The sequence below is a fragment of the Heterodontus francisci genome, chromosome 23 (assembly GCF_036365525.1).
Source record: "Heterodontus francisci isolate sHetFra1 chromosome 23, sHetFra1.hap1, whole genome shotgun sequence".
Taxonomy (NCBI): Eukaryota; Metazoa; Chordata; class Chondrichthyes; order Heterodontiformes; family Heterodontidae; genus Heterodontus; species Heterodontus francisci.
The window spans coordinates 65,117,198-65,135,100 of record NC_090393.1 but is presented as its reverse complement, the minus strand read 5'-3'; the positions used below and the strand labels follow the sequence as shown (position 1 = coordinate 65,135,100).

Below are 17,903 nucleotides of genomic sequence, written 5' to 3'. Positions count from 1 at the left end.
CGGCGATATAGTTCCAAGTCAGGATGGTGTGTGGCTTGGACGGGAACTTGCAGGTGGTGGTGTTCCCATGAATCTGCTACTCTTGTCCTTCTAGTTGGTAGAGGTTGTGGGTTTAGAAGGTCCCGTCGAAGGAACCTTGGTGAGTTGCTGCAGTGCATCTTGTAAATGGTACACACTGCTGCCACTGAGCATCGGTGGTGAAGGGACCGAATGTTGAAGGTGATGGATGGGGTGCCAATCAAGTGGGCTGCTTTGCCCTGGTTGGTGTTGAGCTTCTTGAGCGTTGTTGGAGCTGCACCCCTCCAGGCAAGTGAGAGCATTCCATCACACTCTTGATTTGTGTCCTGTCTATGATGGACAGGCTTTAGGGAGTCAGGAGGTGAGGTATTCATGCAGAATTCCTAGCCTCTGACCTGCTCTTGTAGCTGCAGCATTTATGTGGCTGGTCCAGTTCAGTTTCTGGTCAATGGTAACCCCCAGAATGTTGATAGTGGGGCATTCAGTGATGGTAATGAACCAACCATCAAGGGGAGAGGGTTAGATTCTCTTTGTTTATGATGTTCATTGCCTGGCACTTGTGTGGCATGAATGCTACTTGCCACAAATCAGCCCAAGCCAGGATGTTGTCCAGGTCTTGCTGCTTCAGTATCTGAGGAGTCATGAATGGTCCTAAACATTGTGTTATCATCAGCTAACATCCCCACCTCTGACCTTATGATGGAGCGAAGGTCATTGATGAAGCAGCTGAAGATGGTTGGGCCCAGGACTCTACCCTGAGGAACTCCTGTAGTGATGCCCTGGGACTGAGATGATTTACCTTCAACATTCACAACCATTTTCCTTTGTGCTACGTATGACTCCAACCTGCAGAAAGTCTGATTCCCATTGACTCCAGTTTTGCTAGGACTCCTTGATGCCATTCTCGGTCTAATGCTGTCTTGATGTCAAGGGCAGTCACTCTCACCTCACCTCTGGAGTTCAGCTCTTTTGACCATGTTTGGACCAAGGCTGTAATGAGGTCAGGAGCTGAGTGACCCTGGTGGAACCCAAACTGAGCGTCAGTGAGCAGGTTATTGCTAAGCAAGTGCTGCTGATAGCACTGTTGACAACCCTTCCATCAATTTGCTGATGATTGACAGTAGACCGATAGGGCAGTAGTTGACCAGGTTGGATTTGTCCTGAGCAATACCTGAGCAATTTTCCACATTGCCGGGTAGATGCCAGTGTTGTAGCTGTACTGGAACAGCTTGGCTAGGGACACGGCAAGTTCTGTACTTGAACTTCAGTACTATTGCTGGAATGTCATCAGTACCCATAGCCTTTGCAGTATTCAGTGACTTCAGCCATTTCTTGATATCACATGGAGTGACTGAAAACTGGCATCTGTGATGCTGGGGACCTCAGGAGGAGGCTGAGATGGATCATCTAACTTGGCACTTTTGGCTGAAGATGTTTGCAAATACTTCAACCTTGTCTTTTGCACTGATGTGCTGGGCTCCCCCATCATTGTGGATGGGGATAGTTGTGGAGCAGACTGCCACTGTGAGGTTAGGAGGTGCATATTTTAGTGTGCACCTCTGCAAATATAAACTTATAAAAGTGTGTACAGATTGTTTCTAGTTCTATCCTTCACCACCTGGCTTTCTGAAATAGAACAGTTATGGAGTGACTCTTCCTAGAAAAAGTATGTGTTGGAATCGGGTGAGGGCAAAATTTTGCTTAGGTCTGATACTGGTCATAATTAAATGATCTGCCAAAGCACACTGTCTAGGCACATCTCTGAAAAATCAGCCATGGAACCATACCCTGGAATGAACCCGTTAGTGACTCAGGACAAAAGGAGATGGAAAGAATAGTGTGTTTCTGTACACATGTTTAATAGAAGAAGGAAAGCCATATCCAGTTCTTTTTTGCTATGATGTGACACTGAACACGTTTGAAAGTGCTGTTACAAATAGACCTACTGAACACCTTGATTTTTTTTTCTCAACAGTGAAGTATTTTGTAATTCCAATGGTAAAATACTCCAGGAAAATGAAATCATCAAATTTCCAAAATTAGCTGCAACCTATCAGATTCTGGCGGATGAAGGACCTGACGCATTTTACAATGGATCTCTTTCCCAACAGATAGTGAAGGATATCGGAAATGCAGGTGGGGAAAATCTTTTCTTACATGGGCATCGCTGGCAAGGCCTGCTTTTATTGCCCAGCTCGAATTGCCTTGAGAGGCAGTCTGAAAAGAAACTTGCAAGGGATATCAAAATCAACACAAACATTTTTTACAATTATGCTGGGAAAAAGAGGATGTCAGGAGGAATGTAGGGCCTTAAAAACTGACAGTGATGAAATAATCAATGAAAGTAAGAAAATGGAAGACATGCTGAATAATTACTTTGCATTAGAATTTACAGTAGTAGTTCTCAAATTGGGGTCTGTAGACACTTTCCAGGGAGGTTGTGAAATAATCCCGCTAGCGGGCAAAAACACAAGGGGAGAAAGAAAAGGAAAGAAGAAAAAGGCAAGCTTTGTATAAGTTAACTGTAGTTAGTTTAGTACTGCACGAGTAGCTGACAACTTTTTTTTATATTTGTTTATGGGATATGTGTGTCGCTGGGTAGGGCACCATTTGTTGTACATCCCTAATTGCCCTTGAGAAGGTGGTGGTGAGCTGCCTTCTTGAACCGCTGCAGTCCATGTGATGTATGCACACCCACAGTGCTGTAAGGAAGGGATTTTGACCCATCGACAGTGAAGGAACAGTGATATAGCTCCAAGTCAGGATAGTGTGTGGTTTGGAGGGGAACTTACAGATGGTGGTATTCCCATGCGTCTGCAGCCCTTGTCCTTCAAGGTGGTAGAGGTCGCGGGTTGAAAAAGGCTTGGCGAATTGCTGCAGTGCATCTTGTATATGGCCCAAGTTAAGCATTGATTACAGATTTATTCTGGAAGAGCTTGTGCAAAAATGGCAAGTGCAATAGGTGATGCCATTTCAGCATACAGGATTCAAAGTAACCAGATACACCTGGAAATACCAGGCCATGAAATTAACTTCTCCGAAAGGGAATGTCTTTGAAATAATTTTGAGATCTAGGGGGTGAATACCATGAAGGACATGACTTGTTGAAGGAAAAGGAGACCATGTTTAACCAGCTGGAAATTTACAAAGACGTTGTTGATATGGTGTTCGGCTGTAATGTAGTTGATAAATGCTTGTATTTATGAAAGTGTTTATTACAAGTTGGCAGATTGGCTTTTCTGCATCCTCTCTAAAGCCTTTACATTCTTCCTAAAGTGTGGTGCCCAGAATTAGACATAATTTTCTAATTGTAGCCAAACCAGTGTTTTATAAAGGTTCATTAAAACTTTCTTGCTTTTGCACTTAGTGCCTCTGTTTATACAGCCCAGGATCCCATATGCCTTTTTAACCACTTTCTCAACTTGCCCTGCCATCTTTAAAGATATGTGCACATATATTCCCAGCTCTCTCTGTTCCTGCACCCCCTTTAGAATTGTACCCTTTATTTTATATTGCCTCTCCTCATTCTTGCTAGCAAAATGTATCACTTCACACTTCTTTGCATCAAATTTCATCTGCCACATGTCCACCCATTCCACCATGCTGTCTATGTCCTCTTGAAGTCTATCACTATCCTCTTCACAGTTCACAATGTTTCCAAATTCTTTCATCTACAAATGTTGAATTTGTGCCCTGTACACCCAAGTCCAGTTCATTAATGTAGATCAAGGAAAGCAATGGTCCTCGTACCGACCTCTGGGGAACACCATTGTAAAACTTCCTCCACAATGATTCTCTAGTTCCTGTCATTCAGCCAACTTCATATCAATTCTAGCACTGTCCCTTCCATTCTGTGGGCTCCAACTTTGCTCGGAAACCTATTTTGTGGCACTTTGTCCAAACGCCTTTTGGAAATCCATGCATTTCACATCAACCGAGTTACGCTCATCCACACTCTCTGTGACCTCATCAAAAAGCTCAATTGTTGGTTACACACAATTTGCCTTTAACAAATCCATGCCGGCTCTCCTTAATTGATCCACACTTTTCCAAGTGACTATTAATTTTGTGCTGGATTATTGTTTCTGAAACTTTCCCACCACCGATGTGAAACTGACAGCTTGTATTTACTAGGTTTATCCTTTCACTCATGTTTTGGACTAAGGTGTAACATTTGCAATTCCCCAGTCATCTGGCACCATCCCTGTATCTAAGGGGGATTGAAAGATTATGGCCAGTGCTTCTGCAATTTCTACCCTTACATTCCTGAATGTCCTTGGATGCATCTCATCAAGTCCTGGTGAGTTATCAACTTTAAGTACAGTCTGCCTTTCTAATACCTTCTCTCTATCATTTTTAGCCCATCAAGTGTCCCAATTACCTCCTCTTTCACCATAACTTTGGCAGTATCTTCTTCCTTGGTAAAGACAGATGCAAAGTACTCATTTCTTTACCTTAGCCATGCCCTCTGCCTCCATGCGCAGATCGACTTTTTGACTGTTTATCAGTCCACCCCTCCTCTTACTACCCTTTTATTATTTATATCCCTATGGAAGACTTTTAGATTCCCTTTTACGTTAGCTGCCAGTCTCTTCCCATATTCTTTCTTTGCCTCTCATTCCCCTCTGAACTTTCTATGTTCAGCCTGGTAGGAGCCCTGGTAAAACATTTCAATAATTCCTGCCCTTAACACAACATTTTCTGTAAGATATTCAGATGCATCACAGAACTGGCCTATTCTGTCTTTGCACAGATACCAGCAATGATAACTGCTCCCAAGTGAGGAAAGCTGGGAGAAGCCGAGCTCGACAGTCTAGCGAGAAGGTGGTTAAACTATGAAATGGTATAGAAAGGTAAACACAGGCTATTACTTCACAGTGATCCAGGAACATAGGAGGAGAGAGTAGAAAATAAAACGAGTGATAAATAATCAAAACACATGTTAGGAAGAAGCTCCTTCGAGAGAGAGTAACTGATGTTGGAAACAATCCGATTAGTCAAGACAAAAACATTAGGAACCTTCAAAAAATAGTGGGATACTAAGACAAAGAACCCCTGTGGTGCTAGAGCATTGAGATTCACTCGGCTAAATGGCCTTTTCTCATCTTGCATTTTTCTCCAATTTTCATGAGTACTATTGCTTTGATTTAAGATCTGTTGTCCCTTAACAATTTTCAGATGGAAAACAAATTTTGAACCTTTCAGTGATGGCCACCCAAAGATTTCCACCACCTAGAAAGACAAGGGCAGCAGGCATAAAGGAACACCATTACCTCCACGTTTCCCTTCCAAGTCACACAGAAACACTGAATTGGACACATTCCTTGGTTACTGGGTCAAAATCCTGGACATCCTACCTCACCTGTGGGAGCAACTTCAACACCCAGACTGCAATGGTTCAAGAAATCCCACCAGCATTTTCTCAAGGGCAACTAGAGATGGGCAATAAATTCCAGTGACACCTACATCTGAAAAATGATTTGTTTTTTAAATTCTGCTATCATAACCTTCTTTAAACATGCAGGCAGATGCATATAAACAGTTTTTTCAGTTCTGTCACATTGGGTGGTATTTTCCAAGCCGGTGGAGGTGGGTTCAAGGGCAGGAAAATTGCAGAAAAAGAAGTCATGTTGGGATCCCAACATGGTCCCGCCCCCTCTTCCGGTTTTCCCAGGGGTGGGTTGGGAGTGCAACAGGGAACACCCATGGCTGAGACAGGAAGACAATTGAAGTATTTAAGGGGGTAATTAGGAGAAATTTTGCACGTGGATTCTCCCTTTCTCAACAGTGGAGCAGTTGCATGCCGTGTCTGCCACTCAACAGGTTGGAGAAGATGAGTGCACAATGAGTAGAGCTTCCTCAGTGAAACTGACAGGCTGGGAAGGCTTTGATCAGCTATACTGAAGAGCGGCAACCATGGCCAGGTCAGAGACTGCTGTTCAAAGCATCCCTTCTCTCAAAGAGTGCTATCACTGCTTGACAGGTGATTGCCAACAGCTTGAAAGGCCCTTCACCAGTCCAGCACATCACCCACCCTCAGGCACACTTCTCTGCTGCCAGCCATCAGAGTGGCACAGCAGCAGCTTCTGTAGCCACCATCCACTTCTGCTGAAGGTCAAGTTAGGGGTCTCACCACCCTCACCTGCTCCATCAGCAGCAGAGCAACACGAGCAGTAATACCAGTTGCCTTCTCCTCAGCAACATGCCCCTTCACAGGGTAAAGGGGATGGTCACCGAGATCCAGGTGGAAGGAGGTGAGACCCGAGTCTACAGGCAGAGGATCAGTTCTCTCGACATGTCTGACCACCAGTGCCTCAGGCTCTCATGCCAGATCACTGCTGACGTCTTACAGCCTCCTGGAAGAAGACCTCCTACCCAGTGGAGCAGGTGGGCATGCATTGCCAGTTGCTGATGGGTGGTCTGTCACTGGAGCCCCATCCTGTGTCTCTGCCACTCACCAGGTTGTGTGCTCTCTTCTCCTGGAAAGAGCAAATACAGGGAAGTGTGAATGTTGATAATGGTTTGTGTGCAGAGGAGGGAAGGACATCATTTGTGGAGGGTCACTGTGAGGCATGGATGTGAGAGGGCAATAGCTGGAGGGTGAGTGTGAGTGTTGGCTGTTTAGTGGGGGATGTGAGGTGCTTGCAGGGAGAGGAATGAGTGGAGCTGCAAAGTTATTGACATGAGGAGTGCTGTGCAAGAGAATGCTGGACAAGCCAGAGTGTGGGGCTGCGCACCCGAAAGTGAAAATGGAATTCAACACAGAGAAGTGTGAGGTGATACATTTGGGGAAGCCAAACAAGTCAAATAAATCCCCAGGGCCTGACCAAGTGATTCCTAGGATGTTATGGCAAGCAAGGGACAAGAGCTGGGGCCCTGGCAGAGATTTTTGTATCATAGTTAGCCACGGGTGAGGTACCGGAAGATTGGAGAATAACTAATGTTGTGCCTTTATTTAAGAAGGGCAGCAGGGATAAGCCAGGAAACTACAGGCCGGTGAGCCTTACATCAGTGGTGGGAAAGTTATTGGAAGGGATTCTGAGAGACAGGATTTATATGCATTTGGAAAGGCAAGGTCTGATTAGGGATAGTCAGCATGGCTTTGTGCGTGGGAAATCATGTCTCACGAATTTGATTGAGTTTTTCGAGGAGGTGACAAAGAGGATTGACGAGGGAAGGGCGATGGACCTTGTCTACATGGACTTTAGCAAGGCCTTTGACAAGGTCCCGCATGGTAGGCTGGTCCAGAAGGTTCGAACACATGGGATCCAGGGTGAGCTAGCCAATTTGATACAAAATTGGCTTGGTGATAGGAGGCAGAGGGTGGTAGTGGAGGGTTGTTTTTCAGATTGGAGGCCGGTGATCAGTGGTGTGCCACAGGGATCGGTGCTGGGCCCTCTGTTGTTTGTCATATATATTAATGATTTGGATGTGAATGTAGGGGGCATGATTAGTAAGTTTGCAGATGACACCAAAATTGGTGGTATAGTGGACAGTGAGGAAGGTTGTCTAAGGTTATAACAGGATATAGATCAACTGGGAAAGTGGGCAAGGGAGTGGCAAATGGAATTTAATGCAGACAAGTGTGAAGTGATGCATTTTGGGAAGTTAAACCAGGGCAGGACATATACGATGAATGGCAGGGCCCTGGGGAGTGTTGTTGAGCAGAGAGACCTTGGGGTGCAAGTACATAGTTCCCTGAAAGTGGCGACACAGGTAGACAGGGTGGTGAAGAAGGCGTATGGCATGCTTGCCTTCATCGGCTGAGGCATTGAGTACAAGAGTTGGGACGTCATGTTACAATTGTACATAATGTTGGTTAGGCTGCATTTGGAATACTGTGTGCAGTTCTGGTCACTGCACTACAGGAAAGATGTGATTAAGCTAGAGAGTGTGCAGAAAAGATTCACAAGGATGTTGCCTGGTTTGGAGGGCTTGAGTTATAAAGAGAGATTGGATAGGCTGGGTCTGTTATCCCTGGAGAGAAGGAGGCTGAGAGGGGTCATGATAGAGGTATATAAAATTCTGAGAGGCATAGATAGGTAGATAGCCAGAGTCTATTTCCCATAGCAGGGGTGACTAAAACTAGAGGGCATAGATTTAAGGTGAGAGGGAGGAGGTTTAAAGGGGATCAAAGGGGTAAATGTTCCACACAAAGAATAGTGGGTATCTGGAGTGAGCTGCCAGAGGAGGTGGTGGAGGCAGGGACAGTAGCAACATTTAAGAGGCATCTGGACAGGTACTTGAATGAGCAAGGCATAGAGGGATATGGAATTAATGCAGGCAGATGGGATTAGTATAGATAGGCATTATGGTCGGCATGGATACGGTGGGCCGAAGGGCCTGTTTCTATGCTGTACGACTCTATGAATCTATGACTCGAAGGCAAAGGAATACACAATTAATGGGAAAATACTGAGAAGTGTAGAGGAAGTGAGGGACCTTGGAGTGAATGTCCAAAGATCCCTGAAGGTAGCAGGACAGGTTGATAAGGTGGTTAAGAAGGCATATGGAATCCTTTCCTTTATTAGCTGAGGTATAGAATAGAAGAGCAGGGAGGTTATGCCAGAACTGTATAACTCATTGGTTAGGTCACAACTTGAGTACTGTGTGCAGTTCTGGTCACCTCATTACAGAAAGGTTGTAATTGTACTCGAGAGGGTACAGAGGAGATTTACGAGGATGTTTCAGGGGCTGGAAAAATGTAGCTATGAGGAAAGATTGGATAGGCTGGGGTTGTTCTCCTTGGAACAGAGAAGGCTGAGGGAAGATTTGATTGAAATGTACAAAATTTTGAGGGGCCTGGATAGAGTGGAGGTGAACAACCTATTTACCTTAGCAGAGAGGTCAGTGACTAAGGGGCAGAGATTTAACGTGATTGGTAGAAAGATTACAGGGGAGATGAGGAAATTCTTTTTCACCCAGAGGATCTGGAACTCACTGCCTGAAAGGGTAGTTGAGGCAGAGACCCTCAACTCATTTAAAAGGACTCTGGATATGCAGCTCAAGTGCCTTAATTTGCAGGGCTACGGACCAAATGCTGGAAGGTGGGATTAGAACAGGGTGGATTGTTTTTCAGCCGGCACAGACACAATGGGCCAACTGGCCTCTTACTGTGCCGTAAACATTCTATGATTCTAAGTGTATTTCCACTCACCGTTCCCACACTCTTGAGGTCCTTGATACTCTTGGTGCACTGTCTCCAGGTTGGAGGGAACACACACCTGCTGCTGACTTCTTCAGTCACTTCTGTCCATGACTGCTTGGTTAGTGAGGCCGTCTTCCTCCTTCTGTCCTTGGAAGGGGTCACCTCACTGCAGCCCCTCACTCCCTCAGCTGGACCTCCATGTAAGAGTGAGAGACCCTGGGGTTGGGTGGGGGTAGTGCGGGCAGCCTTCCTCAGTCTCTTCTCTATTCCTGTCGGTGCTGCAGCTTAAAAAATCCAAGAGCTGCTGAGCCTCTCTGAAACATGCCGTGGTCCCTTTGACCAGAAATGACCACGTCATCTCGCCCGCAACCCCCCCCCCCCACCCTGCATCGCACCCCCCGCTCCCAACTGGTTGTGGAGTCAGAAGGCGAGATCTTAATTGCTTTGCTATGGTAAAGAGCAACCGGAAGACCCAGTAATTGGGAGGTTGGGTTCGTGACCTGAAAATGGTCCTGCCAGTTCGCCAAAGACTTGTTTGGTTGGCATCCTTCGATCTATGAAAGATGATGGACAGGCAGCGAACAATCCATTTCGGTGAGGTGTCTTCTCTTGGTGCACCTTTGCTGATGGCTACGAAAGCCAATGCTTGAGAGGCAGGTTCTGCCACAAGTGCTGCGCGTGAATCTGCCAAGGGACGGTGTGAGTTGTTGTCTTTGACATTGACGCCTGTTGCCAAGCTGCTGTGGCAACTGGTTGTCGTGGACGGGCACACCAGTCCACAGGATGTGTCACCATTTCCCTCTTTCACCAGCTAGTGACTCCCAGGTGTGATAATTGACATTTAGGGCCTTCATGTCACACTTGCAAGCATCCTTGAAGCGGTGCTTTGGGCACCTTACTGGTCACCTTACCCCGGCTACCTCACCATACAGAAGTCCCTTGGGGTATGTGACCATCTTCTAACCTGCGGACGTGTCTGATCCACCAAAGATGTCTGTTTGATTAGTGCCAACATATTTGGGAGCTCTGCCTTTGAGAGCACTACACATTTTTGATTTGTCCTGCGAGGATGTAACTAGTGGGGTAGATAAAGGGGAACCAGTAGATGTAGTAACCTGAATTTCCAAAAGGCATTCACTAAAGTGTCACATAAAAGATTATTAGGCAAGATAAGGGCTCATGGTGTTGGGGGTCATATGTTAGCATGGATTGATTAACAGGCAGGAAGCAGAGAGTGGACATATATGGAGCATTTTCAAGATGGCAGGCGGTGAATCGTGGAGTGCCGCAAGGATCAATGCTGGGGCCTCAGCTATTTACAATCTATTTCAATGACTTGGAGAGTAACGTATCTCCGTTTGCTGATGATACAAAGCTCGGTGGAAAGGTAAGCTGCAGGAAGGATGTAGAAAGGCTGCAAAAAGCTATAGACAGGTTAAGTGAATGGGCAACAAGATGGCAAATGGAGTATAATGTAGGGAAGTGTGAAGTTGTTCACTTTGGTCATGAAAATAGAAAAGCAGAATATTTTTTAAAAGGGGTGAAACTGGTAAGTGTTGATGTTCAGAGAGACTTGGGGATACTCGTACAAGGAACACACAAAGTTAACATGCAGGAGCAGCAGGTTATTATGAAGGCAAGTGGCATGGTGGCCTTTATTGCAAGGGGATTGGAGTATGGGAATAAAGAAATCTTACTAAAATTGTACAGGGCTTTAGTAAGACTGCACCTGGAATACTGTGTGCAGTTTTGGTCTCCACATTTGAGAAATGATATACTCGCACTGGAGGTGGTGCAGCGAAAATTTACTAAATTGGTCCCTGAGATGAGGGGGTTGTTCTGTGATGAGAGGTTGAGTAAATTGGGCCTATATTCTCTGGAGTTTAGAAGAATGTGAGGCGATCTAATTGAGACATGCAAGATTCTGAAAGGGCTTGATAGAGTAGAAGCAGAGATTCAGGGAATCTAGAACAAGGGGACACATTCTTAAGATAAGGGGGCAATCATTCAGGACTGAGATGAGGAGAAATTACTACACTCAAAGGGTTGTGAATTTTTGGAATTCCCTAACTCAGAGGGTTGTGGATGCTCCATCGTTGAATACATTTAAGGCTGGGATAGATAGATTGTTAGTCTTGTAGGGAATCAAGGCCCTACAGCAAGGTGCTGAGAACACAGGCCTTATAAACCATCAGCTTGGTCCTAAGGGTCACCTTGGTGTTATCTCATGCACATTTTGCGAGTTGGCCAAAGGTGGTAACTGCTTTCGTTGTGCGTGTTTCGAGCTCTGCCTCAAGGAACAGATTGTCTGTCACTGTGGACCCAAGGTAGCAGAATTTGCTAACCACTTCCAGTGGGGTGTTATTTAGTGTGATCAGGGGCAGAGATGCAACACCTTGTCCCATGACCATGATTTTCATACCGCTTGTTGTCAAGGAGAACAAGTTACAGGCATGGGAGAGACAGCCCACAAGTCTTTGCAGCTGAGTTTCCGTGTGAGCGATTAAAGCAGCATCATTAGTGTAGAGGAGTTCTCTGATCAGGATGTGATGTGTTTTTGACTTCGCTTTTAGCCTTGATAGATTGTAGAGCTTGTCATCTAACCTAGTGTGCAAGTAGATTCCTTCCATATCTGCAGGGAAGATGAAGGTCAGGAGTGTGGAGAAGAAGATGCCAAACAAAGTAGGGAGGCCAAACATAACACCAGAGACTAAGGTGGTAAGATTCCTCCCATTGTGTGTAGTCCTTGCTGAACTGTGCATTGGGGAGGAGCGTTGGCTGCTGTTGTGATAATGAATTCCGATCCACTCAAAATAATTGTATTAAATTCCTTTTCTCCTCCACAGGTGGGATTGTAACTCTTGAGGACCTGAAAAACTACAGACCTCAATTATCTGAAAATGTGATAAACGTGGCAATTGGTGACTACACATTGTTTGTTCCCAGTGCTCCAGCCAGTGGGCTTGTGCTTGGATTGATACTGAACATCCTGAAGGGTGAGATATTATAGCAGTGACATTCTGTCCAGCGGTGTTGGTAACACCAGGGGAACAGGAAATGAGGTGCCGCTTCCATCACCGAGGTTCCCACTACAAACCTGATCTACGGCAATCCTCCTGTGGCTGTAACCCCGGGTTATTCATTGGGGACCCATTCACACTTCCAATATTTGGGAGAAGTCCTACCCAGAGGACTGTCTGGAATTGTTTAGCGTGCTGAAATAATTATTTTTTCCGATAGTTATATTCTGCTTTTCTTTCCCTTTATGTTTCCCGGATCAAACCATGGAAAGAATATTTATGTAATGAGATGCAACAGAGTACTGCTCCAATATGACTGAGAACCCGACAAGTTAAGAGTGTGTTATTTGAGAGCCATGGTTAGGGACTTCCCTACACCAATCCCGATGGCCCTGTTTTCACGGTCAAGCACTCAACGATCTGAGCCTGAAATCTGTGATTAGGGAGTGGGAGGTGGGGGGGATGGCGCAAGGGGGAAGGTGCAGCGGGTGCAGGTGCAATTCCGGGTAGGGCATGGAAGGACAGTCAATGGAACAGAAGATTTTTGTAAAAGATTTTGTAAAAATGCACCAGTTTATGGTGGCTGACAGTTACCTGTCAAGCTTTGTTTGAACTTTAAACCAGGCAGCTTGACTCTGATTGGTCAAGGCATTGCCCATGCATTCTCCATGGCAATGCCTCTACCAATCAGCACTCTCTTCTCCTATGGTATAAAGTTGTTGCTTTCCCTTATATTGGTATTCTTGCATATTGTCCTGATGTATGCAAGACGAAAAGCTTCGACAATATGTCTCTATTTTCAGCAATATTCAAGTTCTGTACTACCAAACGACTAATCCTACATTCCTACTGGCCCATTTAAATTCAGATAGTTTCCTATCCTCAGTTTTGGTCGACCAGCCCTTTCTTGAATATTTAGTGTGATGCCCCTTCGATAGATGAACGTGTTTGTATCCCAGTGGGGTTAAGCTTGTCTGGCCTCACCATGCCAATGGCCTATTCAAAATATGGGCCCATTACCTCCTGCTTGTGTAGCAGCCTTTCATGTGGAACGTTAGCAACAGCTTTCTGGTAATTGGGATATATTATGTCACAGGCCGTTCCATTATCAAATTGAGATGATATTCAAGTGGAAGAGCAGATTGGATCTCACCCTTTTGAAACTGTATTGGCAGCTATTTAACAGATTATGTCATACAGGAAATCCTCTAGTTTGATCTGGATGACCGATTCCATTACTTTGCCAGTTATTGATGTAAGACTGACGTGTATGTCGTTGTTCGGTTGCGATTTATCGTCTTTTTTTGAAGACTGGTACCACACTGGCTTGTTTCCAAACCAATCGGACTGTCCTTGTGCTCAATTCCTTTATGATGATCATCAACACTTTACTGATGGTTTTACTGATCTCACTTAGCACCTTCTGTTATCTCCCTCTGGCCCTAGTGAGGGATTTAATTTGGATTCTGACTTGGAGCTTCCATCTTGTGAATGGTTGTATTTATTTGAAGGAGGTATACACTGTCATGTTACTGGTATCGTCTCAACTGAATACTTACAGGGAGTAATTAGTTAGTATGTCAACCATCTTACTTAGTTCAGTTTTCAATCTGTAAGGGAAATACCTACAATACAGCTCATTATTTGTTTCTTGTGTTACTCCCTGTATTGTCACATAGTCATAGAGTCATTACATCACAGAAAGAGGCCATTCGGCATATCGAGTCCATGCCGGCTCTCTGTCGAACAATCCAATCAGACCCACTCCTCAGCTCTATTCTCAAAGCACTGTAAGTTTATTTCCCTCAAGTGCCCATCCAATTTCCTTTTGAAATCATTCACCATCTCCACTTCCACCACCCTCATAGGCAGTGGGTTCCAGGTCATTACAACTCACTGCATAAAATGTTCTTTTTCACATCCTCCCTGCATCTCTTGCCAAAACCTTAAATCTATGTCCCCTAATCCTTGTACCATCAGCTAATGGGAACATTTTTTTGGTTTACATTTCCAAACCTGTACACCTCTATTAAATCTCCCCTCAATCTCCTTTGCTCCAAGGAGAACAACTCCAGCTTCTCCAACCTAACCTTGTAACTAAAATCCCCCCATCCCTGGAACCATTCCGATAAATCTCCTCTGCATCCTCTCAAGGACCCTCATATTTTTCTGAAAGTATGGTAACCAGTACTGGACGCAATACTCTTGTGGCATAATCAGAGCTTTATAAATATTCAGTATAACTTCCCTGCGTTTGTACTCAATAATTCTATTGATGTAACCCAAGATTCCATATGCTTTGGGAACTACTGTCTCGATATGTCCTGCCCCCTTCAAAGATCTATGCCCATGCACCCCCAGGTCCCTCTGCCCCTGCACATTCTTTAGAACTGTACCATTTTAATCTATATTTCCTCTCCCTACTCCTTTTGCTAAAATGCATCGCCTCACACTTTTCTGTATTAAATTCAATCTGTCTCTTTTTTGCCCATTCTTCTAGCCTGTCTATGTCCTGTTGCAGCCGATTGGTATTATCCTCACTGTTTGCCACACCTCCAGGTTTGGTACCATCAGCAAATTTTGAAATTTTACTCCATATTCCTACATCCAAGTCATTTTCTATATATATCGAAATAAGCACTGGTCTTAGTTCGCACTGAACCTTGGGGAACACCACTATCTACCATCTTCCAGTCTGAAAAACAACCATTTATCGCCCCTCGCTGTTTTTGTCCTTGAACTAGATTTTTTTACCCAAGCTGACACTGACCCACCTATTCAATGAGCCTCAATTTTGTTCACCAGCCTTTCATGTGGTACTTTTTCCAAAGGCTTTCTTAAAATGCATATGGACAGCATCCACAGCTTTCCCAGCATCAACCTTCTCTGTTACTGGATTTAACAAATTTCATAAAATTATCTTAAGTAGAATTTACAGGACAGGGACAGGCCATTTGGCTCAACTGATCCACCTGCGCCTCCTCCCACTAACTCCTCCCCCCCCTTTTGCATTGAACCCTATCAACATAACCTTCTATTCCTCTCTTTCTCATGTACTTATTTAGTTTCCCTTTAAGTGCATCTATGCTTCTCGTCTTAACCAATCTCTGTGGTAACAAGGTCCACATTCTAACCACTCTCTTGGTAAAGAAGCTTGTCCTGAATTCCTTTGATTAGTGAACTTTGTCTGTTAATCTTATTCCCATGTTTTGTCCTAATTTTCTATCTATTTACAGGTTATAATTTTACTCCAGATAGTGTTTCCTCCCCTGAACGGAGGGCCTTGACGTATCATCGAATCGTTGAAGCCTTTAAATTTGCATATGCAAAGACAAGCATGATGGGAGATCCACGATTTGTCAATCTGACTGAGGTAAACTACTGGTTCAAATATTATTGTCTGTCAATCAAAAGCTGTTCTCCTTGCTGGGACCTGTACGGTCACACCGCTTGCTGAGTAAGTTGTCATTAGATACTAAAATAAAAGCAAAATACTGCGGATGCTGGAAATCTGAAACAAAAACAAGAAATGCTGGATTCACTCAGCAGGTCTGGCAGCATCTGTGGAAAGAGAAGCAGAGTTAACGTTTCGGGTCAGTGACCCTTCTTCGGAACCGAAGAAGGTTCCGAAGAAGGGTCACTGACCCGAAACGTTAACTCTGCTTCTCTTTCCACAGATGCTGCCAGACCTGCTGAGTGAATCCAGCATTTCTTGTTTTTGTGTCATTAGATACTGTTCCACCTTGTACACACAGTGATGTGCGTGTGTGAGTATATGTTAGGGCGTGTTTAAGCATTTGTGTGCATGTGGTACTGGAAAAACACCTGGGTTCTTGCTGCAATCTCCTGTCAGTGAGGCTTCCAGGAGTCTGGCTGTGCTGTTTGGAAAACTCATCAGAGACACCAAGCTCATTGGTAATAAGCTGTTTGTTGTCAGTGTGAGTGTTTGTGGTGGTGATCCAGCCACTTGGGAAACAAATATGACAAGAGTCAACTCTCCATCAACAATTTTAGTTTTCCCTAAAGGAATTGTGTTCTGTCTGGAAATGAAGAATGAAGTTATTGCTGAGCAGGAATGTCTCTTCATGGGTTACTTTGCTGCCTGACATGGAATCCCACCGACCATTTAAAAATCATAATGACTGTTCCCATTCATTTGCATATTGTACAATCTCACTATTTTAACAGATCTTGGTGTTCAGATTTTGGATTTATCCACCAGTGACACAGTAGAGCTTGGAATAGATCTTATCAAAGTTCCAGACCTGTGACATTCAAACAGAAGAAACTGAGGAGTGTGTAAAATATTAACCTAAATCTGGATGAGGGACCTCAGTTATGTGGAGAGACTGGAGAAGCTGGGATTGTTCTCCTTAGAGGAGTGAAGGTTAAGGTGAGATTTAGTAGAGATGTTCAAAATTATGAAAGGTTTTGATGGAGTAAATGGCAGGAGGGTCAGTTACCAAAGGACACAGATTTAGGATAATGGACAAAAAAAGAGAGAATATTTTTGACACAATGAGTTGCTAGGATGTGAAATACTCTGCCTGATTGTGGAAACAGATTTAATAATAACTATCAAAGGGGAATTAGATATACACTTGAAAACGGATAATTTACAGGGCTATAGGGAAAGAGCAGGGAATGGGTCTAATTCGATAGCTGCTTCAAAGAGCCATCACGGACACGAGGGGCTGAAAGGCCTTGCTCTGACTGTATGATAGGAATGAATCATAGAATCAGACCCTGTATGATTCCATGACGATTCGATGAAAGCTGAGTTGCAGGGGTTTTGTGTGCCAGTTGCTGGAGCTTGCTGGGAAGGCTGGCCATTGCCCGAATGATGTGCTTCAGGCCCATTGTCAGAAGAGCATCTTCTACTGTTCACACTGTGATGTTCCTCCATTTCCTCACCAGCCATCCTGCTCCCTCTTTGAGGGAGACTGGTAATGTTGTGTTGATTTGTGCACTTTAGGCTGAGACTGTGCAAATTCATTTCATGAAGGATTTTAATTGTCAGCAGATAGAGGGACTTTCATTCGTTCAGTCTGGGCTGCATTCGAATCCTGATCTCAGAGGTGAAAGGTCAATATTTAATCCACTGCTCCATTCTAATCATTTTATCCTTTTGCTCTTTTTCATTAACAGCTCATTTCCAATATTACCTCAAAACGTTTAGCAGCACAGCTTTGGTGTAAAATCACAGACAATACGACGCATCCTGTAAGATACTATGAGCCTGATTTCTACACTCCTGATAATCACGGGACTGTCCACTTGTCCCTGGTAGCAGAGGATGGCAGTGCAGTGTCAGTAACCAGCACCATTAACACCTAGTAAGAGCTTTATGGTCTTAAGATTCATGATGATAATATCTCCCTTCACTTCTTTCCCTTAATATATTTTCTTGGTCCTCCTTTGGTTGTGTGGATCTTGCTACCACATGGAGTAGTTGAGGTGAATAGCATCAATGCATTTAAAGTGAAGCTAGTAAAGTACCTGAGGGAGAAAGGGAGATGGATATACTGATAGGATGAGCCAGAGTAATGTCGGAGGAGGCTCATGTGGAGCATAAACACCGGCATAGACCAGTTCACCGAATGGCCTGTTTTTATGCTGTAAAATTCTCTATAATTTATCATTGAAAATGGTATGACCAAACACTCATTGCTGCAGTAAGTCTGTAAAGTGCCAGTTTGAAGAATCCACTCTGGCAG

The 17,903-nt window shown here is 44.4% G+C and overlaps 1 protein-coding gene across 1 annotated transcript in view; it reads left to right on the top strand.

The window, feature by feature from the left end:
• The window catches only part of LOC137383032 (glutathione hydrolase 1 proenzyme-like), a 112,338-nt gene that overhangs the window by 33,158 nt on the left and 61,277 nt on the right, over positions 1 to 17,903 (top strand). The window contains exons 4-7 of the mRNA XM_068055626.1: positions 1,994 to 2,154; positions 12,013 to 12,162; positions 15,423 to 15,559; positions 17,335 to 17,522. Coding sequence (XP_067911727.1) covers positions 1,994 to 2,154; positions 12,013 to 12,162; positions 15,423 to 15,559; positions 17,335 to 17,522 — 636 coding nt within the window. The remainder of the gene's footprint in view (positions 1 to 1,993; positions 2,155 to 12,012; positions 12,163 to 15,422; positions 15,560 to 17,334; positions 17,523 to 17,903) is intronic.